General features: G+C 35.1%; 1 protein-coding gene across 1 annotated transcript; it reads left to right on the top strand.

Moving 5' to 3' along the window:
- Positions 1-17,253: 17,253 nt before the first annotated feature.
- LOC108321452 (serine/threonine-protein phosphatase PP2A-2 catalytic subunit) lies at positions 17,254-23,853 on the top strand. Its single transcript, XM_017553204.2, has 6 exons — positions 17,254-17,972; positions 18,975-19,089; positions 20,920-21,028; positions 21,105-21,182; positions 23,008-23,199; positions 23,298-23,853. Exons 1-6 carry the CDS (start codon positions 17,720-17,722, stop codon positions 23,469-23,471), a joined length of 921 nt encoding a protein of 306 aa, XP_017408693.1. The 5' UTR covers positions 17,254-17,719; the 3' UTR covers positions 23,472-23,853.
- The last annotated feature ends 2,945 nt before the right edge of the window (positions 23,854-26,798 follow it).

Genomic DNA, 26,798 nt, shown 5'->3' with positions numbered 1-26,798 from the left:
ATAAACTTATTTACAATTCATGATTTAACTCAAATAATTATGACCAACTCAGTAATATTCAATATAATTATATATTCTAATATAGAATATATTATATCACTTATCTTCAAATTTTCAAAATACAACTATACATCCAATTTAAGAATATAATTATTCAAGAATTTATCCAATACAAATAAATTTACTATTTCGTGGAAAGATTACTCTTCACTCATAACAATAATTAAAATCTGAACCAATCAGACTAACAAACAATATGTTTAAATCATATAGTAAAATTTTCAGTCCAATCTAACGGTTAATGAGGCGGAAATCATAATTTATGTATAAATGATCCAAAAACATAAATTAAGCAGTATTGAGATTCCTGAGAAGATACGAAACTAATATCTATAAATCTGTATCTCCGATTTAAAATCTGAACGGTCAAAGTATGACACTATCTTTTAGAAACAACATACTAAGATTTCAGGGTAATCCAACGGCTAACTAAGTAGATATGGAGGTTTTACCAAGGTAACTTAGAGACAGAAATTTAAGTGGTTCTCGGTTAAACTCAAAATGCAGAATGAATTCCTCTAAGCACAGACATCTAATTCCAAATCGGAACGGTCAAGATAACCTAATATCTCTTATGAACTTCATACTAAAGTTTGGGCTCAATCTAACGATAAAGGGAATATATATGAAATTTTTACCATTATAACTTAAGAACAGAATTGCAGTGTTCATCAAATATTTCAAACTTTCGAAATTTCTTTCTCTAAACATAGACCTTCAATTACAAATCCGATCGGTCAAATTGTATTAATATGTCTTAGAGATCACTTAAGATTGAAACTGTAAAATAATTCTAGAGGGCTTGATTGATCCCTCTCACAATCTTCTATTTATAAGAATAAATTGATACACAAGTACATGATAAATAGGGTAACCCTAGACACAATATAATCATGATAAATAGGGTAATCCTAGACATAATATAATCATGATAAATAGGGTAACCCTTGACACACTATAATGATGATAAAATAGGATAAATATCCTAACACTCCCCCTCAAGCTGGAGCATACAAATTGTATGTACCAAGCTTGGAACAAATAAACTCAATCCGAGGACCCCTTAATGACTTGGTCAATACATCTGCGAGTTGATCGTTTGACCCAATAAACTCAGTACATATTTCTTTGGTCAACAACTTTTCACAAACAAAATGACAATAAATTTCTATATGTTTAGTCCTCTCGTGAAACACTGGATTTGATGCAATGTGGAGAGCAGCTTGATTGTCGCAATACATCTTCATAGTATGGATGTCACAAAATTTAACCTCTTGAAGGAATTGTTTCACCCATATAAGTTCACATGTTAGTGATGCCATTGCCCTATACTCGGCTTCCGCGGTTGATCGAGCTACTACATTCTGTTTCTTACTTTTCCATGAAATAATGTTTCCTCCCAGAAAAACACAATATCCTGTTGTAGACCGTCTATTAATAGGTGAACCTGCCCAATCTGCATCACAATACCCAGAGACATGAATGCTTCCTTTATCTTCATATAACAATCCTTGCCCGGGAGCCTTCTTTACATACCTTAGAATGCGAATGAGAGCATTCCAATGGTCAATACATGGAGCCTGCATGAACTGACTAACCACTCCAACTACAAAGGATAGATCTGGCCTTGTAATAGTGAGATAAATCAGTTTGCCAACCAGCCTCCTATACCTCTCTGGATCGGAGAATAATTCACCTTCTTCTGTCCTTAATTTCTGGTTTGGGTCCATGAGACTGTCTACCGGTCTACAATCAATCATGCCTGTTTCTTGTAATATATCAAGAGCATACTTCCTTTGGGAGATTACAACTCCATCTTTTGATTGCGCTACTTCAATGCCTAAGAAATATTTGAGACTTCCAAGATCCTTGGTTTGAAAATGTCTACACAAGTACTCTTTTAGTTGAGATATTCCAATAGCATCATTTCCTGTAATGACAATATCATCAACATATACTATTAAGTAAACACATTTCCCGAGAGAAGAATGACAATAAAAAACTGAATGGTCTGCTTCACTGCGTTTTAGCCTAAATTTTTGAACAATGGAGCTAAACTTTCCAAACCAAGCACGTGGGGATTGCTTGAGGCCATATAGAGATCGATGCAATTTGCATACCATACCAGACTCCCCCTGAGCAACAAACCCTGGAGGTTGCTCCATATAAACTTCTTCCTCAAGATCACCATGTAGGAAGGCATTCTTGATATCCAATTGATGAAGTGGCCAGTGACGAATGGCTGCCATGGCAAAGAAGAGACAAATAGTAGTCATCTTGGCTACAGGAGAGAAAGTGTCACAATAATCAATACCATAAACCTGAGTGTAACCTTTTGCAACAAGCCGAGCTTTGAGCCGATCAATTTCACCATCAGGGCACACTTTAACTGCATACACCCATCGACAACCAACCGCCTTTTTTCCTGGGGGAAGGGGCACCAGCTCCCAAGTATTACTGTGGTCAAGAGCCTGCATTTCTGCAATCATAGCTTGTCGCCATCCAGGATGATCAAGTGCTTCTTTCACATTCTTGGGTATAACAACATAGGACACTGAGGATAAAAGAGAAAAATAGGAGGGCGACAATCGATGATAGCTTAGAAAATTATAAATGGGATGAGGGTTCCGAGTGGAACGAGTACCTTTTCTGAGGGCAATAGGCCATGCTGAATCATTTGCACCAGGAGGCGTGGGAAGAGGTGACGAGGGAGAAGAATCTGAAGTAGGAGATTCACCATTGTCTTGGGGAGGTGGACTATCCATTGGGGCCCTGTGTGGGATGATCTCAGTATGTGGAGAAACAGGTGTAGAAGGATTGTGATCATGACTGGGAATGACAGAGACAGTGGACCTATTTGACTCAGCCATTGGAATAGGAAGGACCTGCTGGAGGATAGAAACATCCTGAACAGATGGAGAGAAGTAAGGAGTCTGTTCAAAGAATGTGACATTGGCAGACATGTAATACTTCTTAGTTTCAGGAGAGTAACACCGATATCCTTTTTGAAGTCGAGAATAGCCTAAGAAGACACATTTGAGAGCGCGAGCGGAGAGTTTGTCTAGACCTGGAGACATGTCATGAACAAAACATACACAGCCAAACACTCGGGGAGATGTATGAAAGAGAGGATCATTAGGAAACAAAATGGAGAAAGGGACTTTATTATCAAGAGAGGAGGAGGGCATCCTATTAATAATATAACATGCAGTTAAGATGGCATCCCCTAGTGATGGACAGGAATATGGGCACCAAGCAAAAGGGTACGAGCAGTTTCAACCAAGTGTCTATTTTTTTGTTCTGCTATACCATTTTGTTGTGGTGTATGAGGACAAGTAGACTGATGTAAGATACCATGGGAACTCAAGATGGCAGAAAGGGAGGATGAGAAATACTCTTTTGCATTATCACTTCTTAATATTTTGATTACTTGACCAAATTGATTCTTGATTTCATTCAAAAAGGATGTAAAGATAGCTAACAATTCAGAACGATTTTTCATAAGATAAACCCAAGTACATCTTGAATATTCATCAATAAAGGTAACAAAATATCTAAAACCAAAGGAGGAGATACGACTAGGTCCCCATATATCAGAATGGATGATGGAAAAACTAGAATTACATATTGATTGAGACCTTTTAGGAAAGGAAGATCTAACATGTTTTCCTAATTGACATGACTCACATTCTAAGGTTTGGAGACCACTAAGTTCAGGACACATCTTTTTTAATTTGGACAAATGAGGATGGCCAAGTCGATCATGTAGCACTTTAGGATTAGGAGCAGCAACACAAGACACCCTTGGACGAGATCCAAAATGGTATAATCCGCCAGCTTCATATCCTTCTCCAATCTGTCTCCCCGAACCACGCTCCTGTATAACAAAATATTTATGATCAAAGGTTATTGAACAATTTAACATTTTAGTCAACTGGCTTAAGGAAATTAAATTAAAAGGACAATTAGGGACAAAAAGGACTGAGTTGAGATTGAGGGAGGGAGACAAAGAAACATGACTGACTCCTTTGGAAGAAGTTTTAGATCCATTTGCAAGGGTTATGAAATGAGGTTTTTCTCGAAAGGAAATAGATGAGAACAAAGAGGTATTACCAAAAATGTGATCAGAAGCACCTGAGTCAATTACCCATGAATTTTGACATTCCATAGATTGAGAAACGCAGGCTGTTGATGTATTGGGAGATTGAGATGGTTGTGCCAATTTAACCTTAAATACTCTTGATATTCATCCTCAGAAAACATAGAAGTGGAGGTTTCAGTTTTCGAAGTGGAAGTTTCAGTCTTCGAAATATTGGCGGTTTTGGAAGGGAAACCATGTAAGGAGTAGCAATTGTCTTGAGTATGACCCATCCTTTTACAATATGTGCATTGAGTACGTCCCCGACCTCCTCGTCCTCCTCCTATAGTGCCACGTCCTCCTCTTCCTCGTGTGGCAACCATGACAGATGGTTCCACTAGTTCATGCGCTTCTTTAGTTTGAGATACCGGGACACGCAGAAGGCGAGTGGTCAATGTTTCCATAGAGGGGACCTCATGACTAGTTAGAAGTTGATCTCTAAGATGATCAAAATCGGGATGTAGGGCACGAAGGATCAACACCATGTAGAATTTGTCTAGTTTCTTTTTTATATCCTCTAATGGATCTACTTCCAAAAACATCCTAAGTTCTTCGACAGCAGATTGGGCTTCAGCCATGAAGGACACCATATCATGGTCTGCCATTTTAAGAGATGCAAGTTTATTCGTAGTGTCATAGAGACGTTGAATATCGTTGGCATAAATGCTTTGGGCTTTCTTCCAAAAGGAGTGACAAGTTTTGAAAGCCCTCAAAGATACAAAAAGTTTGGGTTCCACTGATTGCCATAACAGGGCACACAACTGGAAATCTGCTTGTTTCCATTGATCAGCTTTTTCAGTAGGCACATGGCTTCCATCTCGCTCAAGGTGGTCATAATGCCCTTGGCCAAGGAACCACATTTCAACGGCAGCAGACCATGATAGATAATTTTTTCCATTTAGCTTCTCGGAGGTAATTGATGAACTTCCAGAGAAGGAAAGAGTACTGCCAGACGCCATTTCTGAAGAAGACGAATAGTACTAACGAAGAACAAGAAAACCCTAAGGGTTTAGACGAAGGAAACTGTGACAGTGATGGACGACGGTGGCCGGCAACGGCGGGCGGTGGCCGACGGTGACGGTGGCCGGCGACGGTGGCCAGCGACGGACGACGGTGGCCGACGGTTGACGGTGGCCGGCGGCGGGCAGCAGCGGGCAGCGGCGGGCGACAAAGAACTGTGGCGCCGGACAGATATATATTACGAGACAGAAACCAGAGGGATCGACCCGCTCTGATACCAACTTAAGATTGAAACTGTAAAATAATTCTAAAGGGCTTGATTGATCCCTCTCACAATCTTCTATTTATTAGAATAAATTGATACACAAGTACATGATAAATAGGGTAACCCTAGACACAATATAATCATGATAAATAGGGTAATCCTAGACATAATATAATCATGATAAATAGGGTAACCCTTGACACACTATAATGATGATAAAATAGGATAAATATCCTAACAAATATATCAAATTTTGAGGTTGATCCAACGCTCAAATAGGTCAAAATCTATATTTTTACCGAGACAACTTAGTAACAGAACTACAGGGGTAACTAATTTACTCAAACTTGCAGGATTTGTTTCTCCCAGTACAGACTTCTATTTTCAAATCCGAACGGTCAAAGTTTAGTAATAGGTCTTAGGATTCACATAATAAAATTTTAACTAAATCCAACGGTGAAAACAATTAATAGAAAAATTTCACCACAGTAACTCGAAAATAAGAAATTATAATCATGAAAACCAAATTTTACACAAGTCAATAGATAATTACCATTACCAAATTTTAACACATTCATACTCATATTCATGATCATAACAAGAAAGGATTAGCTCCCCTACCTTTAGCCTTGAACACTTTAACTTGATCTCTTCCACAACCTTGGTAGAACTCTAGTTTCTTGGAATTCCTCTCTTCTTGCACAAGCCAAGACAACCTTCACACTTAGCACACTTAGAATTTTCGAAATACTCAACTAAGAGCCTTACTCTTATGTCCAAAACACCCATTCAACTTTGGAATTAAAGGAAATGATTCCTAGACACACAAGGACCCATGGAATTGTTATTTAGTAAAGATAATTCAATAAAACAATGCCCCATACTCCTTTCCAGCCCCAAAACATGGAGGGAATGTCTGAAAGGGTCCCTAAAATTATTCCCACAAAAGGAACCGCAGCCAAGCCAGCTCACATTGTCTACAATCCAAATATTTTTACTGCTCACGCAAATCCCCAGCAGCAAAATTTATCGCAACTTTGACAGTCCGGTTGACCCTCTTACCGAAGTCAAAAATACGCATATGAGTACTCAAATCGAAGCTCTTTGAGTCTATTATCTAATAAAAGAAGAATCAGCTAAATTGATATTTTCCACAAAAAATTATAATTAAAATAGTGAACCATGTCAAGTCTGACAGCACTTTATTTTTACATTATAACTTAAACTCTCTACAACTAGGTAAGTTCATGAGGTTCTAGGGTCTTACAATATTAATAATACAAATAATAATAAAAGATTATAACTAATAATAATAATAATAATAATAATATTAATAATAATAATAAGAGTTAAATATGATTTCAGTCCCAAACTAATTATTCCAAACACAGAGGCATAATTATTCCAAACACAGAGACATAATTATTCCAAACACAGAGGCATAACATGGAGAGGGACCAATATGTACAGATGAGAGAATTTCAAAAATTTCAGAACACAAGCTAAAAACAAAGAAACTAAACACACAGAACTAAGAACCACTATTCACAAATGCTAAAACTTCAGAAACAGACCCTAATCACACTAAAAAAAATATGCAAAACGAAACAAACCTAAATAAGACTAACCTAACACTATAAAACTTAACTCACCGAGTCCGCCGACAATGGCACCATTTGTTAAATTGAGATTGGTCGTACAAAATCAGAGCAAACTAGATTTCCCCACTAATGAAGTATAGAGACAACTAGGTATCAATCCTCATACAATTAAACTCAAAGTGTTTAGTTAATTCTTGCTCTTGCTTTTCATTCTATTTACTACCTACTAATGCAGGGTGGGGAAATTAAAAATGAATGAAATGAAAAAAAGAAAAGAATTAAAACTAAAATCTGTAAATTGTTTAAAAGAAAGAAAGAAAATGAAAAGAAAGAATAACTCCTAAACTAAAAATGCAATAATGAAGTTAAGATGACCTAAACTACTGACTCTAGATATGAAAACTAAAATGAAACTAGATATGAAAACTAAAGAAACCTAGATGCTTAACACATGGAACTAATAGACCAAAGAATCTCTTAGCTATATACATATTCTGGAAAGGTAAATGTAAATGCACAAACTAGGTTATCATGTACAGAACCAAACGGGCAGAAATGCAGAATCACAAATAAAAGAAGCAAACGACGTAGATTAGGCAAACGTAAAAATCAGAAGCAAATATGCAATGGATTAGAAGAAAAAGTCTCAATTACTCTCAGAAAGACATCCTGTAAAAGATGAAGCCCACTTTGGGGTCTTCTTGTTCAAATCTCAAAACTTACAATGGCAATTCTCACTCAATTATCCAACCACTACATACTTAACTCAGAATTTTACGTTCAACCATATCTAATCATGAAAACCTATTCTAAGAACAAATAAAAACAATTACCTACACTAAATTCAATCATCAAAGACAAAAAAAAAATCAATCCTAAACTACAATTCATCATACTCAAAACAGAAACCAAATTGATACAACTAATGCAAGAAACATAAAAGAAAAATCCCAAATACAAAGGCAACATCAGTATTCAACAATAAATGGCAAAATCAAAGTATACAAGTGCTGGGAAAAGTAAAATCAATTGCACGAAATTAAAAAGCAGTAAGAAATGTAAGAAATTGAAGGAAGAACAATAAAAGGATCAGAATTTCATTAAACTTTGAAGATAAAAGTACATGATACCAGAAATCACTGAAAATCACAGCCTGTCACCCTCGCAACTCAGTGAAATCCAGAATCGAAGAACAGCGCGATAAACCATAGCCTATGAAAGCGATACCTAGAACGCAGCGTCTGTCACCCGCCACTCTCTACTCTATTCAGAAACTAAGAACGGTTAAAGTAAAGTGCGTATAAAAGTGTCTATTTACATAACAGAAAACCCCTTTTATATAGGGTCAGAAATAGAGGGAAAGGAGAAAAGAGGAACCTTCTTCAGTACTCTTTGAGTTTAATCCAATCGGACGGTCTTCCTTCGTCTTTCTTTCCAAGCCCTCTGATCATCTTGAGCTTCTTCACCGGTCAGAGTCACGTGCACGAGCTTCGTCTCCATCTTCATCTCTTCTGTTCTTTCTCTTTAGCTTCTTTTCTCGAGCAAGCCCTAGCACATGGATGCTCTCTGCCAAATGAATCACTAATGCACATGACCCCAAAGCAGGGCAGCCACCAAAAACGCACAGCTTCAATTAACTGCAGACCCAATGTCCATGCCAGCGGCTCACTCTTGGGTGTTGCTTCCTCTACCGTCCCAAATTCTCTTGCAATTCTTCACTATTTTCTTTTATTCCAAAAATATTTTATACTTTTTTTTATTCTTTTTTATTTCAAAAATATTTTACACCTCTCCACTATTTTTTTTATTCCAAAAATACTCTATAGCTTCCCACTATCCTCAACAATTTTTCTCTTTCTCTCTCTGTATTAATGAGCATTTATATGACTTAGATTTAAACTTGTGATATATTGTAAAATATAAAATTTAAAAAAAATTTCAATATTAGTGTTTCTACCACTTTCATTTTATAAACTTAAAAGTTAAATGCAAATACAAAATAATAAACATAATAATATTAATAGTAAATAATATATTATTATTATATACTAACTTTATAATAACAAAAGAACTAAATAAATTCCAAATCTTTAACAAATAACTTTTCTTTTATATTTTAAGTATTTAATAATATTTTTATATTATTTATCTAATAAATTAAATACTTTATTCAAGTTATTTGAGTCAAACATGTCTGTAAGTTAAAACATAATATAATGTTAAAAATTATAGATATTAAATGTAAAAAAAACACACACATATATAAATATTTTTCTAGAAATTTAGAACAAAATTTTACCATTTATTAAGTAATTTGAAGAAAAAATATATATATTGAACAGTGAAAATAAGATTGAATCAAACTTATTTAAAGGAAAGTGTAAATAAAATTTTGCAATATATCACAAATTTAAATCTGAGCCATGTGAATGCTCTATTAATGTGGAGAGAGAAAGAAAAATATTGTTGAATATAGTGGGAAGGTGTAGGATATTTTTGAAATAAAAAAAATAATGGAGAAGTGTAAAATATTTTTGGAATAAAAGAAAATAGTAGAGAGGTGCAGGAGCAGTTGGAGTGGTGGAGGGAGCAACACCCCTCACTCTTCTTTCAATTAGCAGCAACGACCCAAATTCACTTGCCCAAGGTCTAACCAGTGCTTGCAGCAGCAGAAGTGTTCCAGTGGCCTAATTTGAAGTATGACAGCAGCTTTATCAATGCATTCCAATTTGCTTCCAAATAGCTTAAGGCAGCAACCCAAATTTTTACTTTCAGCACCCAATTTCAGCGGCCCAATTCCAAACGTGGCAGCAGCCCAACATTCTATTTCATATCTGCATAAAAAAAAAATCAACACCAAATTAAAGAAAAGAAAATAAAATCTAACAATTAAAAAGAATGATTTTTATCAAAGATTTCTAAAAAAAATTAAAATTTTCTAATTATTAACAAAAACTAAAAACTACACCTAAAAACCTATTTTTAACTAAAATTCTACAAAACTAAAGAATTAAAAGCTAAAATAAGCTAAGAAAAACTCTTAAACACAACAAAATATGTAAATTTAGAGAGTTATCAGTAGCTCATATGGAGTTAACTTCAGCATTGATCTTATTATTATTCTGTTCAGCACATAGCAAGTTGTACTCACCTCATCTGCCCAAAAATACTTAGGCATGTTTCTCTCATTTAGCACGATTCTAGCTAGCTCTTCTAAAGCTCTATTCTTTCTTTCAACCACACCATCTTGCTGAGGTGTTCTAAGTGCTGAGAAGTTATGTGATATTCCCATTTTAGCACAATACTCATCAAAAGCCTCATTCTGAAGTTCTTTGCCGTGGTCACTTCTAATCGATTTGATTCTAAGGTCCATCTCATTTTGAATGACTACAGCGAACTTCTTGAATACTTTAAGTGTGTCACTCTTGGCAGGAATGAAGAATGTCCAAGTGAAGCGAGAATAGTCATCAACGATTACAAGACCATAAGAATTTCCACCCAGAATTTTTACCCTTGAAGGACTAAATAAGTCCATGTGTAGAAGCTGTAGAGGTCTAGAAGTTGACATTTCCCTTTTGTTCTTGAAGGTCTGTCTTGTTTGTTTTCCCTTTTGGCATGCATCACATAGTCTCTTGGAAGCATAGTGAATGTTGGGAAGGCCAATGACAAGATCCTTGGATACAAGCTTGTTCAGTTGACCCATGTTGATATGAGCAAGTCTCTTGTGCCAAAGCCATGCATCATCTTCTTTATTCATTAGACAAACAATAGACTTGAATGACATTTCTTTAAAATCGATTATGTAGATGTTATTATGCCTTTTTCCTACAAGTAACAGCTCATCGGTTGAACCATTGTTGATTAGACAATACTTGGGTTCAAATGTAATCTTTAATCCTCTATCACATAATTGACTGATACTAAGTAGATTGTGCTTTAACCCTTCAACAAGAAGTACATTTTTAATTTGATAAGAAGAGGGAGTTTTGATTTTACCTATATCGATGATCTTCACTTTATTGTTGTCACCGTATGTCACATGATTAGAAGTCTTGTAAGAGATGTTTGAAAATTTGGTAGGATCCCCTGTCATGTGTCTTGAGCATCCACTGTCCAAGTATCACATGGAGCTTTTTGTTCCTTGTTTCAGATGAACTTCCGTAGTCTCAGATTTTGCCATCATGATAAGATCATTTTCAAATGTAATCTTCTTGTTATCACTTTGATTCTTTTGACTTTTCTTTTCATTTAGAAATCTTGTAAATCTATCAGCATGCAGATTGATTCTTTTTGATTTGGAACCTGACTTATCACCAAAAGTTGCCTTGTTTCACAAGATCCCTGTTTCAAAAGACTCATAGAAGTCGTTAGTAATTGAATTTTGCTTGTCATTGCAAATAACGAATACTAATTCAAAAGCAGATTCACTTGTATTTCTTGTTTGAGAAATAGAAGCCATTTTCCAGGAATATAGTCGATTCAAATAAAAATGTAGTCGACTAGTTTTTCAAATATCTTATGAAAACCAACTCTGGTGCCAATTGTTGAGAATAGAATGACTTAGTTTCAACACCAAGAGGGACGTGAATTGGTGAAATTCAAAAATCAGAGTCTTCTCAAAATCTTTTTCGTAAAAGAGAGAACTTTCAAGAGTTTCTTGAATCGCAAGGAAAAAGATAATTCAAGTGCAGCGGAAAATAGTTGGCTATGTAAAATGTAAAGTCGACTTGAAAATTAAAAGTGCAGGGATTGAGAAATCAAACGGAGGTTTTTATACTGGTTCGGCCAAACTGCCTATATCTAGTGCTCTTCCAATCCCAGGAAGCAAATGCACTATAATTGTCGGTTTTTACAACAAGGTTTCTATAGAGACCTCCACGTCAAAATATAAAACACCTCTCTAACCCTCTAACCAAAATATAGGCATATACACACAAAGAAGAGCAACAAGATATCCCCTCTCCTGCAGTCTTTAACCACTTTGAACAATCCTCAAAGTCCTAGAACGCATCACGTCCTCTTCTTGTAATCACAACAGGGCAGCCACAATCTTCACAAGATTGAGAGAAGTAGTCGATCAAGTTCCAAACACCTCTATGTGCAGGATGATCAATCTGTCTTTAAGCACAAACTTCTTGCTCTACAAGCAACCACCAAAGAATGATCTCCACGGTCTTTCTTGATGAGTTCTTGGAGCTTAGCACGTTCTGCAAATCTAAAAAGAATTAATGAAAGCGTTAAAATCACAAAAGTCTCTTTCGGAAATCAAACTTGCATCTATATATAGTTTATCACTAAAGTGACGCTCCTCTAGTCGATTATGCTACTAATAGAGTTGACTGTACACAGACATTTATAACAGATATCACAGTTAGCAGCAATCAGACCAACTTAATTGATTACACATTTAATGCAGTTGACTCACAATTAATGCTTAGTCAAAGATATAAAATATAGTCGTTGTACTTCACAAGCATTAACAGATTTTCAAAACAAAACAAACTAAGTCACACTTCAATGCAGTTTTGAAAAACTTTCTTTGCAGAACTATTCACAGCACACTTTGAAAAAGTTTGTGCAAAGTCACGAGTTTTAATCGACTTGCTTCATATTGAAGTCGACTTAAAACTGTTATTTTGCCACACAATATAAGTTCACAAAAGTGCATGTGGTTTTTCATTTCCAAATCAAATGTTAAGCAATCACAGATAATATCTCATGTAAAACACAGTGAATTTGCATACAATGACATAGTCAACACAAACATGTTTTCAAGTAATCATAAACATGAAAGTAATGAACATGTAACACAAATCAATACATGTGTTATTAATAATTTGTTGTCATCATAAAAAACCAGAAACACTGTGAGATTGTAAGGTTTAGCTAAACTAGTGCTCCACTTATCAACAATCTCAACATTATTGAAACAACTCGTACTCTTTTAATTTATGGTAACATTCCTCAATATTTTTGGGGTGATGCTGTTCTTACTGCATGTTATCTAATTAATCACATGCCCTCTTCTGTTTTAGAAAATAAAATACCTCATTCTATCTTTTTTCCTCATGAACCTCTTCACCCCTTACCTCTAAAGTTTTTGGGTCTACATGTTTTGTTCATAATTTTGGTCCTAGTCTTGATAAGTTAGCTCCTCGATCACACAAATGTGTTTTTTTAGGCTTTACTAAATCAAAGAAAGGATACAAGTGTTTTTCTCCTTCTCTTGATCGTTATTTTATATTTGCAGATGTCACCTTTAATGAGTCTTCCTTTTATTTTAATGATCATTCTTCTTCTGATATGTCTCATTCTAATACTATCAATATTCATGTTGTTTGTGATCCTCCAATTGTGCCTAGTTCACCAGGTGTTTCTCAAAATCCACCAAGTGACTCAATTAAAGTGCCAACGACCTTGTCTCCTTCGACTCCGACAACTGATTCTACCCTTCCAATTGCCCTTCGAAAAGGTATACGTTCTACCTGTAATCCCTCTCCAATTTATCTTGGTTTAAGTTATCATAGATTGTCTTCACTTTTTTATACCTGCCTTTCTTCTATTTCTTCTGTGACAATCCCAAAATCTATTACTGATGCCTTAGCCCATCCTGGTTGGCGTCAGGCCATGCTAGATGAACTAAGTACTCTTCAACATAGTGGAACTTGGGAGCTTGTCCCATTACCGTCTAGGAAATCTGTTGTTCGTTGTAGGTGGGTTTTTGCTATCAAAGTTGGTCTTGATAGAACTATTGATCGCCTCAAAGCTCGTCTTGTTACCAAAGGTTACACTCAAATTTTTGGTTTGGATTATGGTGATACTTTTTCTCCAGTGGCAAAGATGGCATATATTCGTCTATTTATAGCCATGAAGGCTCTTCAAAAATGGCCTCTTTATCAACTGGATGTAAAAAATGCATTCCTTAACGGAGATTTGCAAGAAGAGATGTATATGGAGCAACCTCCAGGATTTGTTGCTCAGGGGAAGTCTTCTGGGTTGGTATGTCATCTTCGCAAATCCTTATATGGCCTAAAACAATCTCCTAGGGCCTGGTTGGAAAATTTAGTAATGTTTTTCAACAATTTGGTATGACTCGGTGTGAGACAGATCATTCAGTCTTTTACCGTCACTCAAGTGTTGGATCGGTCTACTTGATAGTATATGTTGATGACATTGTTCTTACAGGTAGTGATAGTCATGGCATCTCTCAGATGAAACAACATCTTTGCAACCATTTTCAGACCAAAGATCTTAGCAAACTTAGATATTTCTTGGGTGTTAAGGTGGCATAATCCAACGATGGTATTGTTATATCTCAAAGGAAATATGCGCTAGATATTTTGGAGGAAACTGGGTTGATGAATTCAAAACCTTTGGACACACCCATGGATCCTAATACTAAACTTGTACCAAAATAGTGGGAGCCTATGTCAGATCCCGAGAAATATAGAAGACTAGTTGGAAAATTGAATTATCTTACAATTAGTCGTCCTGATATTTCCTTTGCATTTAGTGTGGTAAGCCAATTCCTTAATTCCCCATGTGAAGATCATTGGAATGCAGTTATTTTTATATTAAAGTACATTAAAGGATTTCCTAGAAAAGGGTTGTTATATGGTTATAGTAACCATACAAGAGTGGTTTGTTATTCTGATGCTGATTGGGCAGGATCTCCTTTTGATAGAAGATCTACATCCGGATATTGTGTCTCCATTGGTGGTAACTTGATCTCTTAGAAAAGCAAGAAACAGAGTATTGTGACAAGATCTAGTGCAGAAGCAAAATATAGAGCTATGACTTCAGCCACTTGTGAACTTGTTTGGCTTAAGCAATTGCTTAAAGAGTTACAATTTGGAGATGTCACGCAAATGACGCATATATGTGACAATCAGGTTGCTCTTCATATTAGTTCTAATCATGTCTTTCATGAGAGGACCAAACACATTGAAATTGATTGTCATTTCATTTTAGAAAAGATTGTATCTGGAGATATCAAGACTGAATTCGTCAATTCAAGTGATCAATTAGCAGATATTTTCAATAAGTCTTTATGGGGACCGAGAATTGATTATATTTGTAACAAGCTTGGTACATACGATTTGTATGCACTAGCTTGAGGGGGAGTGTTAGATATATTATCTTTATTTTATATTTATCTTTTATCTTTATCTTTTATCTTTTAGTTAGTTTGCTATTATTTCTTATTTGTATTTTGGGCTTAGTCCATATTTCTTCTATTATAAATAGAGAACCCTGTGTGTATGTTTAACACAAGGGAGATTAATCCCAAGTATAGTTTTTCACTATATTCAACAGTTGTCTTATAACTTTGACTGTTTTAAAAGAAGTTAAGAGATTAGAAAAGCAATCGTTATATTGTCAAAATTTTTGTGAATAAATTTTAGTTTTAAGAATTATATGTAAAATTAATATGGAAAAGGATGATTGCAAAATAAATTATAATATATAAAATTAATTTTTTTATTTACTTTTGAGATAATATTCATTAAGGGAAATTAACATTTATTAAGTGAGAAATGCATAAAATAAATTTTTTGCAGACTTTTAAGATAAACATCTAGCAATCCCATTTTTGAATTATACTTATTCTATCAAATTTTACAACCTCATTAGGTGTATAATTGGAATCAAAATCATAGTCATGCAATCAAAATGTAGCATGTTAACACATCCATTCATCAAAACACTAAATCTACACTTAAACAAATACTTTCAAAATAAATCCACCCATTTCTAATACTAATAAGTTAAACTATCAATTATCTAACTTTAACTTTAACAATTTTAAAACATCTAAAAGTATAACTGATGGAAGCAGTTCCAAGCTCAAGTAGCTCCACAACTCAAAGTGACGCAGCAGAATGGGTTGATGAATGAAGATGCAGGTGCACACCAGGTGTTCGATGGAAGGTTCAGTGTGTGTTTGAAGCCTCACCAGCTCAAAAGGCCTTCTAAGAGGGAAGGAAGCCGGAGGAAAAGGTGCTGAATTAGCACAATAAGGTGAACGCGAAGTATAGAGGTCTGAAGTAATCTCAACAACACTTCAATATATCTTTCAAGTTGGCAATTACATGGAGAAGAGCCTCTCTTTTATAGGTGAAGAGAGGGCTTTATTTCTGCCTTTCAAAGCTTCTAAAAACTACAAACGAAGTGTATTAGAGACGCTTCTTAAGCTTGGAGCGCAAGGTTTCCTCCAGCCATATTTAAAACATTAAACACGTGATTTCAAAAATCCTGATGCGAGATGGCTGAGCGGTGCAGGGTTTTGGTTGGGCGCCTGGTTTGATCCAGAAGGCATTTTGCCTTTGAATCCCAATCTGGAAGCCACTGGATTCAATTCGAAATCACCTCCTTTCTTCCCTTCTTTGCTTCCTTTAGTTCACCAAGCTTCTTTAGGTGATTGTCCATGGTTTTCAACCTTTATTTAAAACCTACAAAACAATGCAAATGATTATTTAGCAAAGAGAATCAATCTAAGACTTAGATAAAGAAAGAGTTTTTGTTGAAAGTCTTTGTTCACTTTCCTTTCTTAGTCTTAGTCTAAGTTGATACTTCTTTCAGAAATTCCTAAAAAAATTGTCATCAATAAATTTATAGTAACTCTTTTTAATTGCTCTAAATTCTCCAATTCAAAGTTAATTTTTATATCACTTCAATAAAGCATATTTTTCCTAGTCATTCAACTCAAATAGTTAATCCAATTTTACTTAATTAATCAACTTACTTGAAAGTAATTTGTTTGGCCAGAAAAAAAAAATGTCTTAAGATAGGAGAGGTTTTGAAATTACCATCATAACTAAAAAAGCATTGAAAAAAAAGTTATCTCAATGAAACTTAGACTTTTTTAACTATATTTGAGAAACCAAAACATCTGTATAACCTATAAAATACTAAAAAAGAGTTTATAGAGCATATTATGATAAATCATAATTATTTATTACTCTTCAATGGTCTCACCTATTCTATCTCATAGAAAACGGAGGTAAAAATTAGTTCTAAAATGTTTGAGAAAATTTAAAAAGAACAAACAACTATTTGTGAATACCTAATTGAATAATTAAAATTCTTATACATTATTTTTAAAATTTAATCTTTATTTCTTCTAAAATCACCTCTACTAAAAATAAACAGCATCTTACATACTTAAAAAAATATAACAACTACTTTTTTGAAAAACAAAACCCAAACAAACTCACCTATACTTTAGCCTTAGAAATTATTATTATTTATTCAGTATTTGAATTTCATTTTCATTTTTCTATTTAGTTATCTGGCTGGCAAAGCTCCGCCATCATCTTCTTCTCTCTCAATCACACAAAATATGAATTAACAATTAAATTATAATTTTCTATGATTTAAGAAAAAATATTTTGTTTTGTTTTTTGTTTTTGTCTGTCTCACTGAGAAACACAAAGCCGAGGAAACAAAGAGAAAGAGAAAAGGCGCAACCGCGAAACTGAGAGACCAAATCCAACCACGCCAGCTTCGAAACGCTGCGTTCCACTCTTCAAACCCTAGCCCTATCCCCGGCATTCTTCCGGTCGCCATCGACGCCGTCCACCCTAACCGCCCCAACCCAAAGAAACCGATCGATTTTATCGTCTCGGAAGAGCGAATCGATCTAAGAGAAGAAGAAAACAAGAAGGGGGTGATCTCAGACGAGGGAACGAAACGATGCCGTCTCACGCGGATCTGGAGCGTCAGATCGAGCAGCTAATGGAGTGCAAGCCTCTGACGGAGTCGGAGGTGAAGACGCTGTGCGATCAAGCGAGGGCGATTCTGGTGGAGGAGTGGAACGTGCAACCGGTGAAGTGCCCCGTCACCGTCTGCGGCGATATTCACGGTCAGTTCTACGATCTCATCGAGTTGTTTCGGATTGGAGGGAGCACACCCGATACCAATTATCTCTTCATGGGTGATTATGTAGGTCAGTCACTTTTTTTTTTTAAATTCAATTCCCTTTTCCTTTTTTTGTATTATGGTTCTGAGATTTTTTTTTTGTTTAGCTGAGAAGTGGGCTTTGTGGGTCTCAAGATGTAATTTGGTTTCATACATATTGAATGAAATTATTATCAGGTTGATAGCACGGTCTTGAAATTTTTTTTCGAATGGATTATTTTTTTCCTAACCCTTAAACTTTTGAGGCCTCCGAAACTCGTTTGCCGGAGAGCTGTTTGTGAAATGTTCTCCCTCCCTTCTGCTGAGGTGATTTTGCCTTGGGCTGCCTTGAAATTGAAATAGGTGGGTATTAATTAGTTTTGTGGAAGTGTGGTTGGATTGGTACTGGAGGGATGAAGTTCTATGATGTCCAATACGTGTTTGTGAAGTATTCTGGAGAGTTTTTTAAAATAGTTGTATAATAACTAGATGGTTTCCCATACATAGCACATAATTTCCGGTTTTCTCTTGCATGATTGCTTTGATCTTGTGATTTAATGCTTATATCAACACACTGAATTAGCAAAGTGTGTGTAACAAAATCTCATCTTTCACATCTTTACGGATGATAGTTGATGGGGCGATGACTCTGGAGGGAGCTATTCCTCATTGTAGGGAATAGGCAATGATTTCTGCTAATAATGGTTTTTAGTTATATCTTATTTTAGTAACATTTTAGAGGTATGTTCTTGCTTTGGATTTTTGGAACTTCAATTTTGTGTGTGAAAGTGTATTTATATATGTATGTATTTCTTATGTTAATGATTTTTTTTCTTGCATATGTATCCGCATATCCTATTTATCTTGCATACTACGTTTCGCCAGAATAGACATGTTGCCTTGTACCTGTATTGTATTCGTGCAACATAGATGGTAGCATTGGTCATTATAATTTATTTTTTTTGTCATTGCTTTTTATGACTTTCAAGTTATACTCTTCGTCTCTATGGATACTTCTACCTTTTCCTCATTATCATGGCTTAATTTGCAGATCGTGGGTACTATTCAGTGGAGACTGTTTCTCTTTTGGTGGCTTTGAAAGTTCGTTATCGGGATAGAATTACAATTCTCAGGGGAAATCATGAAAGCCGTCAAATTACTCAAGTGTATGGACTATTTCTTCTCATAATGTTTCTCACACAACAAAATCTCTGGATCCATTGTCATTTTATATATGTTAAGCTCTATCATTTTAAACTGAAGATTTGATGTGATGTATATTCAGCCACAAGTATCAATAGCACGCTGTAGTTGGATCACATTGCAAGACAGCTCAGTGCTCTGGAACTCAAATAGTGTTGCAATTTTTCATAGCTGCCATTGTAAATACTATAGCATTGAAATTGTTGTCTTTTGCAGCTGGAGTGAGTGTGACCGTGATGGCAATAATCGATGCAGAAACCCTAATTTATCCCTGTAGTAGGCCTACTGTCTTTTAGGAATGTATTTGGGATAATATTTCAATTTTTCCCCAGTTGTTGTTAAATAAACGTTTATAGTGCCGCCATATTCTAGCATTGATTGACCCCTCTGCCATAGACAATTTGTGAAGGGAAGCCCACAAGCACCATACGCTGCAATGTCATTTTTATATGGTGGAATTTTGGTCTTTTTCTATTCGTCATTGAAAAATTTGATTGCCCCTCTCTATCGTTGAATCAGTGGTTTCAAGTGTTAATCCCAAATTTATCTTACATGCAATGCGTTCTCACTATTGGCGACATTGTCCACCTAGTGGTGGCTTGCCCCTAGTTTATGTCCGTCCCTGACATCTGGTGCCATTTTTCCTGTTATCTTTTTTTGCACTCTCTAATTATTCTCTTTTTCTCTTTCCTTTAAAATTTTTGGTCTGTTTTCTGACCTTTTTACTTTTCATTTCTAGCATTGAATGTCTTAATTTTAGATGACATTTTTTTAATATTTGAGCATATATGTATATATCATTTAGCATTTATCTAAAATTTCACAATAGTGGTTATTCCATTCTCTGCTATCACAGTTTTGGTGTCAACCAGTCCAGTAACTATGTATTCAGCTGGAAATTTTAAGAATAAGTTGTGGGAGTTGCATACAATCTCAATAATCATTGACTTCTTTACCCAGTGGAGCTCACTTATTTGTGCACCTCTATCCAGTGGGTGATTTCAAAGGGCTTAAAAGAACTATTTGGTTTTGTAATGTCTTTAGGCCATATATATTTTCTCTTTTTATATTTGTCTTTCTCATCATTATTATGCTGACAAAAATTTTTAGTTTTGAGACATAAAAGTTAGAATAATAAAAAATATATGCTTTGCTTTAAGCTATCTATCAGACACCTAGTGCTTATATAGACCTTTATGTGGTCTTTCACTGAATCAGTAGCAAAATTGCTTTGTGCCTATGTGGTTAACTCTACTAATTACGGGTTTCAATGTGAATTTTGTGGTTGAGATGAGTTTCTATACATCTCTTAATTATTAATTTTACCAAACTCAACGAAAAGAATACTTTGTTGAGATGAACCTGGTACATGAATTTCTATCGAACTAACTTTTAAAAAGATACCCTATCTTTTATTCTCAAACATTATGATTATATAGCAAGCTTGTAAGTTGCAGCTGAATGACACTTTTAAAAACCAAATGATCAAATGATCTCACCAGACTTTTAAGCCAATGATCAATCTTAGAACCAATTAGTGAGACGAACCTGGTGCATGAATTCCTAGGGTATCTAACTTTAAAAAGATTAAGATTCCCTTTAACAGCTGAACATTGTATACCAAGCTTGTAAGTTGTGTATGAATGACTCTTGTTAAAACTAATTTATCAATATTAGGCAGAAATGAAATGGGAAAAAAAATAGAAAATCTCTTTGAACACTAAACAATAGTTTTCTTAACTATAAAATGTATTGTTTTGCTATTGCATTTATCCTTTACCTTCTGCTTTCAGGTATGGGTTCTATGATGAATGCTTGAGAAAATACGGAAATGCCAATGTCTGGAAATACTTTACAGACTTGTTTGATTATTTACCTCTGACTGCCCTCATTGAGAGTCAGGTTTGAGTTAAATATGTTGCTGAAAACTCATCTGACTAATTTTGATGCCAGGCTCTAACTTCAACTTATATTACAGGTTTTCTGCTTGCATGGAGGTCTCTCACCTTCTTTGGATACACTGGATAACATCAGGGCATTGGATCGTATACAAGAGGTTTGTATGTAACGGCTAGCATGAGTGCACTGAATTTCCTTATGGTCCATTTAATATGAAGAACATATATTCTGAAAATGATATCTTGAGCTTGATATACGTCTGATGTTTAATATGGTTTGAGAAATATTTTATTTGATGTTGCAACTTCCAAATCTAGTTTTTCCCTGGAGATTGTTTTTCATCTAGGACCAACAATCATGACCTTCCTCTTTAGTTTAATCTTAATATATTTTAACAGGCCCAAAAGAAGGAAATCAAATGACTCAAGGATTTCATAGAATGGTCTTACAATGTTAAAATTATTATTTAGTTTATATTTTAATTCCCTAAAATGAGATGATGCCACTTGTAGGATCATCATTCAGTTTTTGGTGTCCCTTAGCTTATCTAAGTGTATTCCTTCTTACCTATTGTCATCAATGAAGAATATCAATGTTTATCTTTTAGCTCTCAATCGTTCTTTATTTGTAGTTTTTCTTAGTTTAACAGTAGCTTAGCTTTTGCTTCTTATGAAATGGTGCTTTCATAATGTCTGCTCTGACTCTCATGGATATCTACTACTCTACAATTATTTGTGGTCAATACAACCATCACCCCCAATGGATTCACAGGCTCATCAACACCAATACTTGTGTTATACTCCACAATAACCACAACCATCAATGCCACAGCTGCTGCACAGCACACAACCATTAACACAACCACTGTCATGCCCATCACTTTTCTCATCATACCGGCTTGGGTTTAGTTCTCCTCATGTTGCCGTCCTTGAACATGAGTTATGCTCTTTAATCTCATTGGGAGACATTTTTTTCCTCTGCATCTGCAGACCACCACACAAATAATGCCATGTGTTACACCTACGATGCCCCCAACCCTGCTTCCTCTTGATTCCTACACTCATTTACCTTTTTCAGTTGCTTTTCCCCCCAAGCCAGCTGGTTTTCATCTATTTCAAAAGCAGCCAAGTCATTGGATTCCCAACCTTTAGACTTCCTCAAATCTCCATTCTCTATTCAAACTATTAATGGCCCTTCCAATTATTTGTTAGTTTAAGTTGTCAACCCCTCCCATAATACCACCCAGTTTCACAATTACCGCAATCAAATTTTCAAACCCCAAATCACCCCTTTAGGCCCCCATGACACACCTTGTGGATTTCTTTTTCACACAAATACACCTTCCCAAAAATTCTCACATATACCTTCATTCACCTCATCACATGTCACAACAACAAAAATTGACCTTCCAATTATACCCCAACTCATCCACGTGGCTTTCTTGATAAAGCCACTATTAAACTAATCTTTCCACGGGCCACTATTTTCAACAACTTGATGCAGTTTTCAAGGACCTTGAGGACAAGGTCCGATGTGAATGAGTGGGTAATGATATGATGTACCTAAAGAGGCTGAAGAGAAGAAAAATTTAATGGTTAAAGGATTTAATGGGATGTAGTTAGAATATTAGAATATTATTTAGTTTACATTTTTGTTCCCTATAGTGAGATGATGACGCTTGTAGGGCCATCATTTAGTTGATGGTATATTTTAGGTTATATATGTGTATTACTCTTTACCCATGAATGAATCAATGAAGAATATGAATGTATATCAGTTAGCTCTCTTTAGTTCTTTAATGGTAGTTTTTCATAGTTTTATAGTTGCTTAACTTTAGCTTTTTCTCGGGCATAGTCAGGCACATAAAGCTTTTAGGGTATCTCATCTTAAACTCCACGATACCATTTCTCAACTTTTTTTTTGCCAGTTACTTCTCGATTGTCTCACCTAGTTTGCCTAACAATTTTACTTGTATGTTACAGGTTCCACATGAAGGACCAATGTGTGATCTATTGTGGTCTGACCCTGACGATCGCTGTGGATGGGGAATATCTCCCCGTGGGGCAGGATACACATTTGGACAGGATATTGCTACTCAGTTTAATCATACCAATGGTCTCTCCCTGATATCTAGAGCTCATCAGCTTGTTATGGAAGGATACAATTGGTGCCAGGTGACTGACAAGTTTTTTCAATGAATATAACGATCTATTTCCACATTGGGAATACCTTCTTGATACTATATGTTGTCTGTATGTTGACGATCTTTCAGGACAAGAATGTGGTTACCGTATTTAGCGCTCCAAATTACTGTTACCGATGTGGGAATATGGCTGCCATACTAGAAATAGGAGAGAATATGGATCAGAGTTTTCTTCAGTTTGATCCAGCTCCCAGGCAAATTGAGCCTGACACCACACGCAAGACTCCAGATTATTTTTTGTAACTTCATTTATCTACCTGTTTGTAGTTATTGCTTTCTGCTGTTACTGTAGATGTGTCTTTAAGGAAAGAGGAATTTTACTGTTTAAGTGGAGGGTGGTCATCAACATATTTCTTTCTTTCGGAGTTTACCTGCTGCCGCTGCTGCCGTATTTGTACAAGAAACCAATAGAACTGACACAAGCTACCAATTGGGGTTGTATATTTTTGGGAGGAGGAAGCGGCAATAACATGGTATATCTTGTTCTGTAATCCTTTTTTTTTTCTTTTCGTTAAATTAAATCTCAAGTTAGAGAGCAGATTTTTGGATCCTGACATTGTTGTCCATTTGAGACTTTTGATGATGCCTAAAATGAAAGTGCAGGTGTTAATTTTTCGTGATTAAATTATGTAATGGCAACCTTGAGTTTGTTTTTTTATTTCAACCAATACCCATAGGTTTTGTTGTTACTCATTCAGTCGTTGACTTCCTTTTATATTGAACTTAAGTTTCACTCAAATCGTGGATTAACATGCCAAATTCCTCAGAGGGTACAAGTGCAGTTATTGATTAAGTTTCCTTGTTTACCCTTCTCACCTCTCCGACCCCAACACATTATGTTCATCATGCCCTTTGTCTTTCCCTCCACCATCCATGAACATTGTCATGTTGCATGTTTGCCAATGTAAATTTTCTGAATGAAGAGTGGGAGGAAGTGCAGAAAAAATAACCAAAAGATATGAAAATTAGTTTCTATAATGTAGTTATTAGCTTCCGTAATATAATTAGTTTTTAAAATTACCATATTTAACTTTGTGATGCATTTGTTTTTATACATATGGATTCTGGTTTCTCTAATATAAAAAATAATAATATAAGGGAAACTAATTTCTAAAGTTGAATTTCTACATTACAAAATTTGGTATTTTGCTATGCCATTTTTTTTTGTTTCTGACCTAGGGTTTAGGATTTAGTTTTTTCTACGCAATCCAACAGTTTAGTAATCAAGTAACTTACATAATGTGAAAACTATGTTCTGTCAAATAAAAAAGAAGAGAATTACGTACATAGATAGTAAAAAATATATTTTATTTGACTTCTAATTTATTGTTGAAATTTTTGAATTGCTTTAGCCAAAAGTCCATATTTTAACCAAACACGTATATTAACTTTGGTAATTTAGAAATCGTGGAATTGAAAGTTGGAGTATTTTATTGATTGGTAATCGTGAGACATTAGAAGTATTCACTGGGTTACAGTATCCTTACAAGATCATTTTAAAATTGAATAGCCTGTTTGTTTAAGTTTTAATATAAGATAAACCAAATGAATTTAAAATGTATGAGACCATGAAATACTAAAATAAAAAATAAATAAAAAATTGAGTACATTGGCGACACTATATTGTAACGTAATCGTTAAGCAAAGTATGAAAATGATCCTTAGTTAAATTTCCATTGCAAGATCCCATAAATAATCAACAGTGTTAGAATGAGATAGCAAGATAAGCCAGGTTAAATTGCTCTTAGAAGAAGGCCCATCACAAAACCTGAGTTGCTAAAAAAGTGATAGAATACAAACAGGACCAAATGTGTTCATCAAATGTATGATTGAGTGGACAGATGCTCATCCCAAACTGAAGTTAAACGGAGTAATTAAAAAAAAAAGTATGAAAAATGTGATAATAAAAATTATACATGTTTATCAACTAAAATGACCTTTCCCAAATCCAATAATTTTCTTCAATCACGTTCAACTCCACTCAGTTTTATAGACCAGGAAATAAAGACACACTGATATGAAAAAAAAAGGTTAAATATATTTATATTAACGTGAAATTAGTTTTCATTCTAACTTTTGATATATTAAATTGAAAAAAATAAATTGATATAGTTTTCTTTAGTCAATATAATTAACTTTTTTATGTAACATCTACAAATATAGCATAAAACTATATAAAGAAGTTATCGTATAATAATACAATAGGACAGTTACTGGAAATAAAGTTAACCTTAGAGTTATCACAAAATAACCATAAAATTTAAAACTTTACAAAGTTCCTATATTATTACAAAACTATGTACACAACCGAACGGTTATTACAAAGTTAGAGTTGTGACCGAACGGTTCACACAAAACTATAAACAATAATATGACTGAACGGTCGTAATCTAAGCAGCAGGGTTCTCGCCATCCAACGCCTGCTCCAACGAACACTCCTCCCCCTCTGCTCACATCCAAAAAGGTGATCATCACAAAGAAGAATTACCGAACGAAAAAACATAACAAAATAGAAAACAAAAGGGTAAGGTAGAGTAATTTAATTAATCATATGAATCATTCAATTATAATAAGTATATACAAACATGCAACATATAAGCATTTCAAGCATACCAATATAACCATAAAATACATTGTATGACCGAACCAATGACTTGACCATCCGGATTGTATGAATATGTAGCTTGAGGCCGTTCATGCACCCGGGTAGTGTAGTAATTGGAAAACCATCAGCTGACACCCGAGGTTAGTCCGTTATAACTCACCCAAGAACCTATGGGCTAGGACCTCCTGTCATTCTCACACAATGCATTACCCATCTCTACTTGATAATTGGTAATCATCAGAATTTCAGGATGAACTCCGTAGATTTCACTGTCCATACTCATACTTTACCACCTTGATAACCAACACCGAGATATCCCTCCTTGGAATTCTCTTTCATACCAATAGGAACATCATACCTTATTTGAATATCAATATAATTTCTCATACATAGTAGATCAATGCAACTATAACAAGCAATCAGAGCCAAACAGTGAAATCAACATTTAAAAACCAAATAACCTTTCGTAGAAGAGGACCGAACGACAACAACACAACCCCTGAGTATGACCGAACGGAAATTCACTAACTATGAAAAAAACCGAACACCATAACAAGACTGTGTACCAGTACAAGACCGAACGCTAGTACAATACCGAACGCTAATACTAGACGAAATACTAGTACAAGACCGAGCGCTATGACCTAAGACGAGCACCTACGGCTTAATCCGAACACTTAAGATTTATACTGAATACTATTCATAAAACCTATCACTACTAAGAGATCGAGCATTACAACAATATGACCGAACTGTGTGCAAGAACTACTATCCAATCATAATCGAATATTCATGAACATGTAAAGCCCATGAGAAGCCGAACACCTATAACTTAGACCGAACACATTTAAGACCTAATATAAGTACGAGGTCGAACACTAGTATAAGAACGAGCGCCAATAAGAGACCACATAATCCATTAAGAACGATCGTTACTAAGAGACCACACACCTCACTAAGAACGA

Source organism: Vigna angularis, chromosome 1, assembly GCF_016808095.1.
Source record: "Vigna angularis cultivar LongXiaoDou No.4 chromosome 1, ASM1680809v1, whole genome shotgun sequence".
Lineage (NCBI taxonomy): Eukaryota > Viridiplantae > Streptophyta > Magnoliopsida > Fabales > Fabaceae > Vigna > Vigna angularis.
This window is presented reverse-complemented; position numbering and strand designations above follow the sequence as displayed.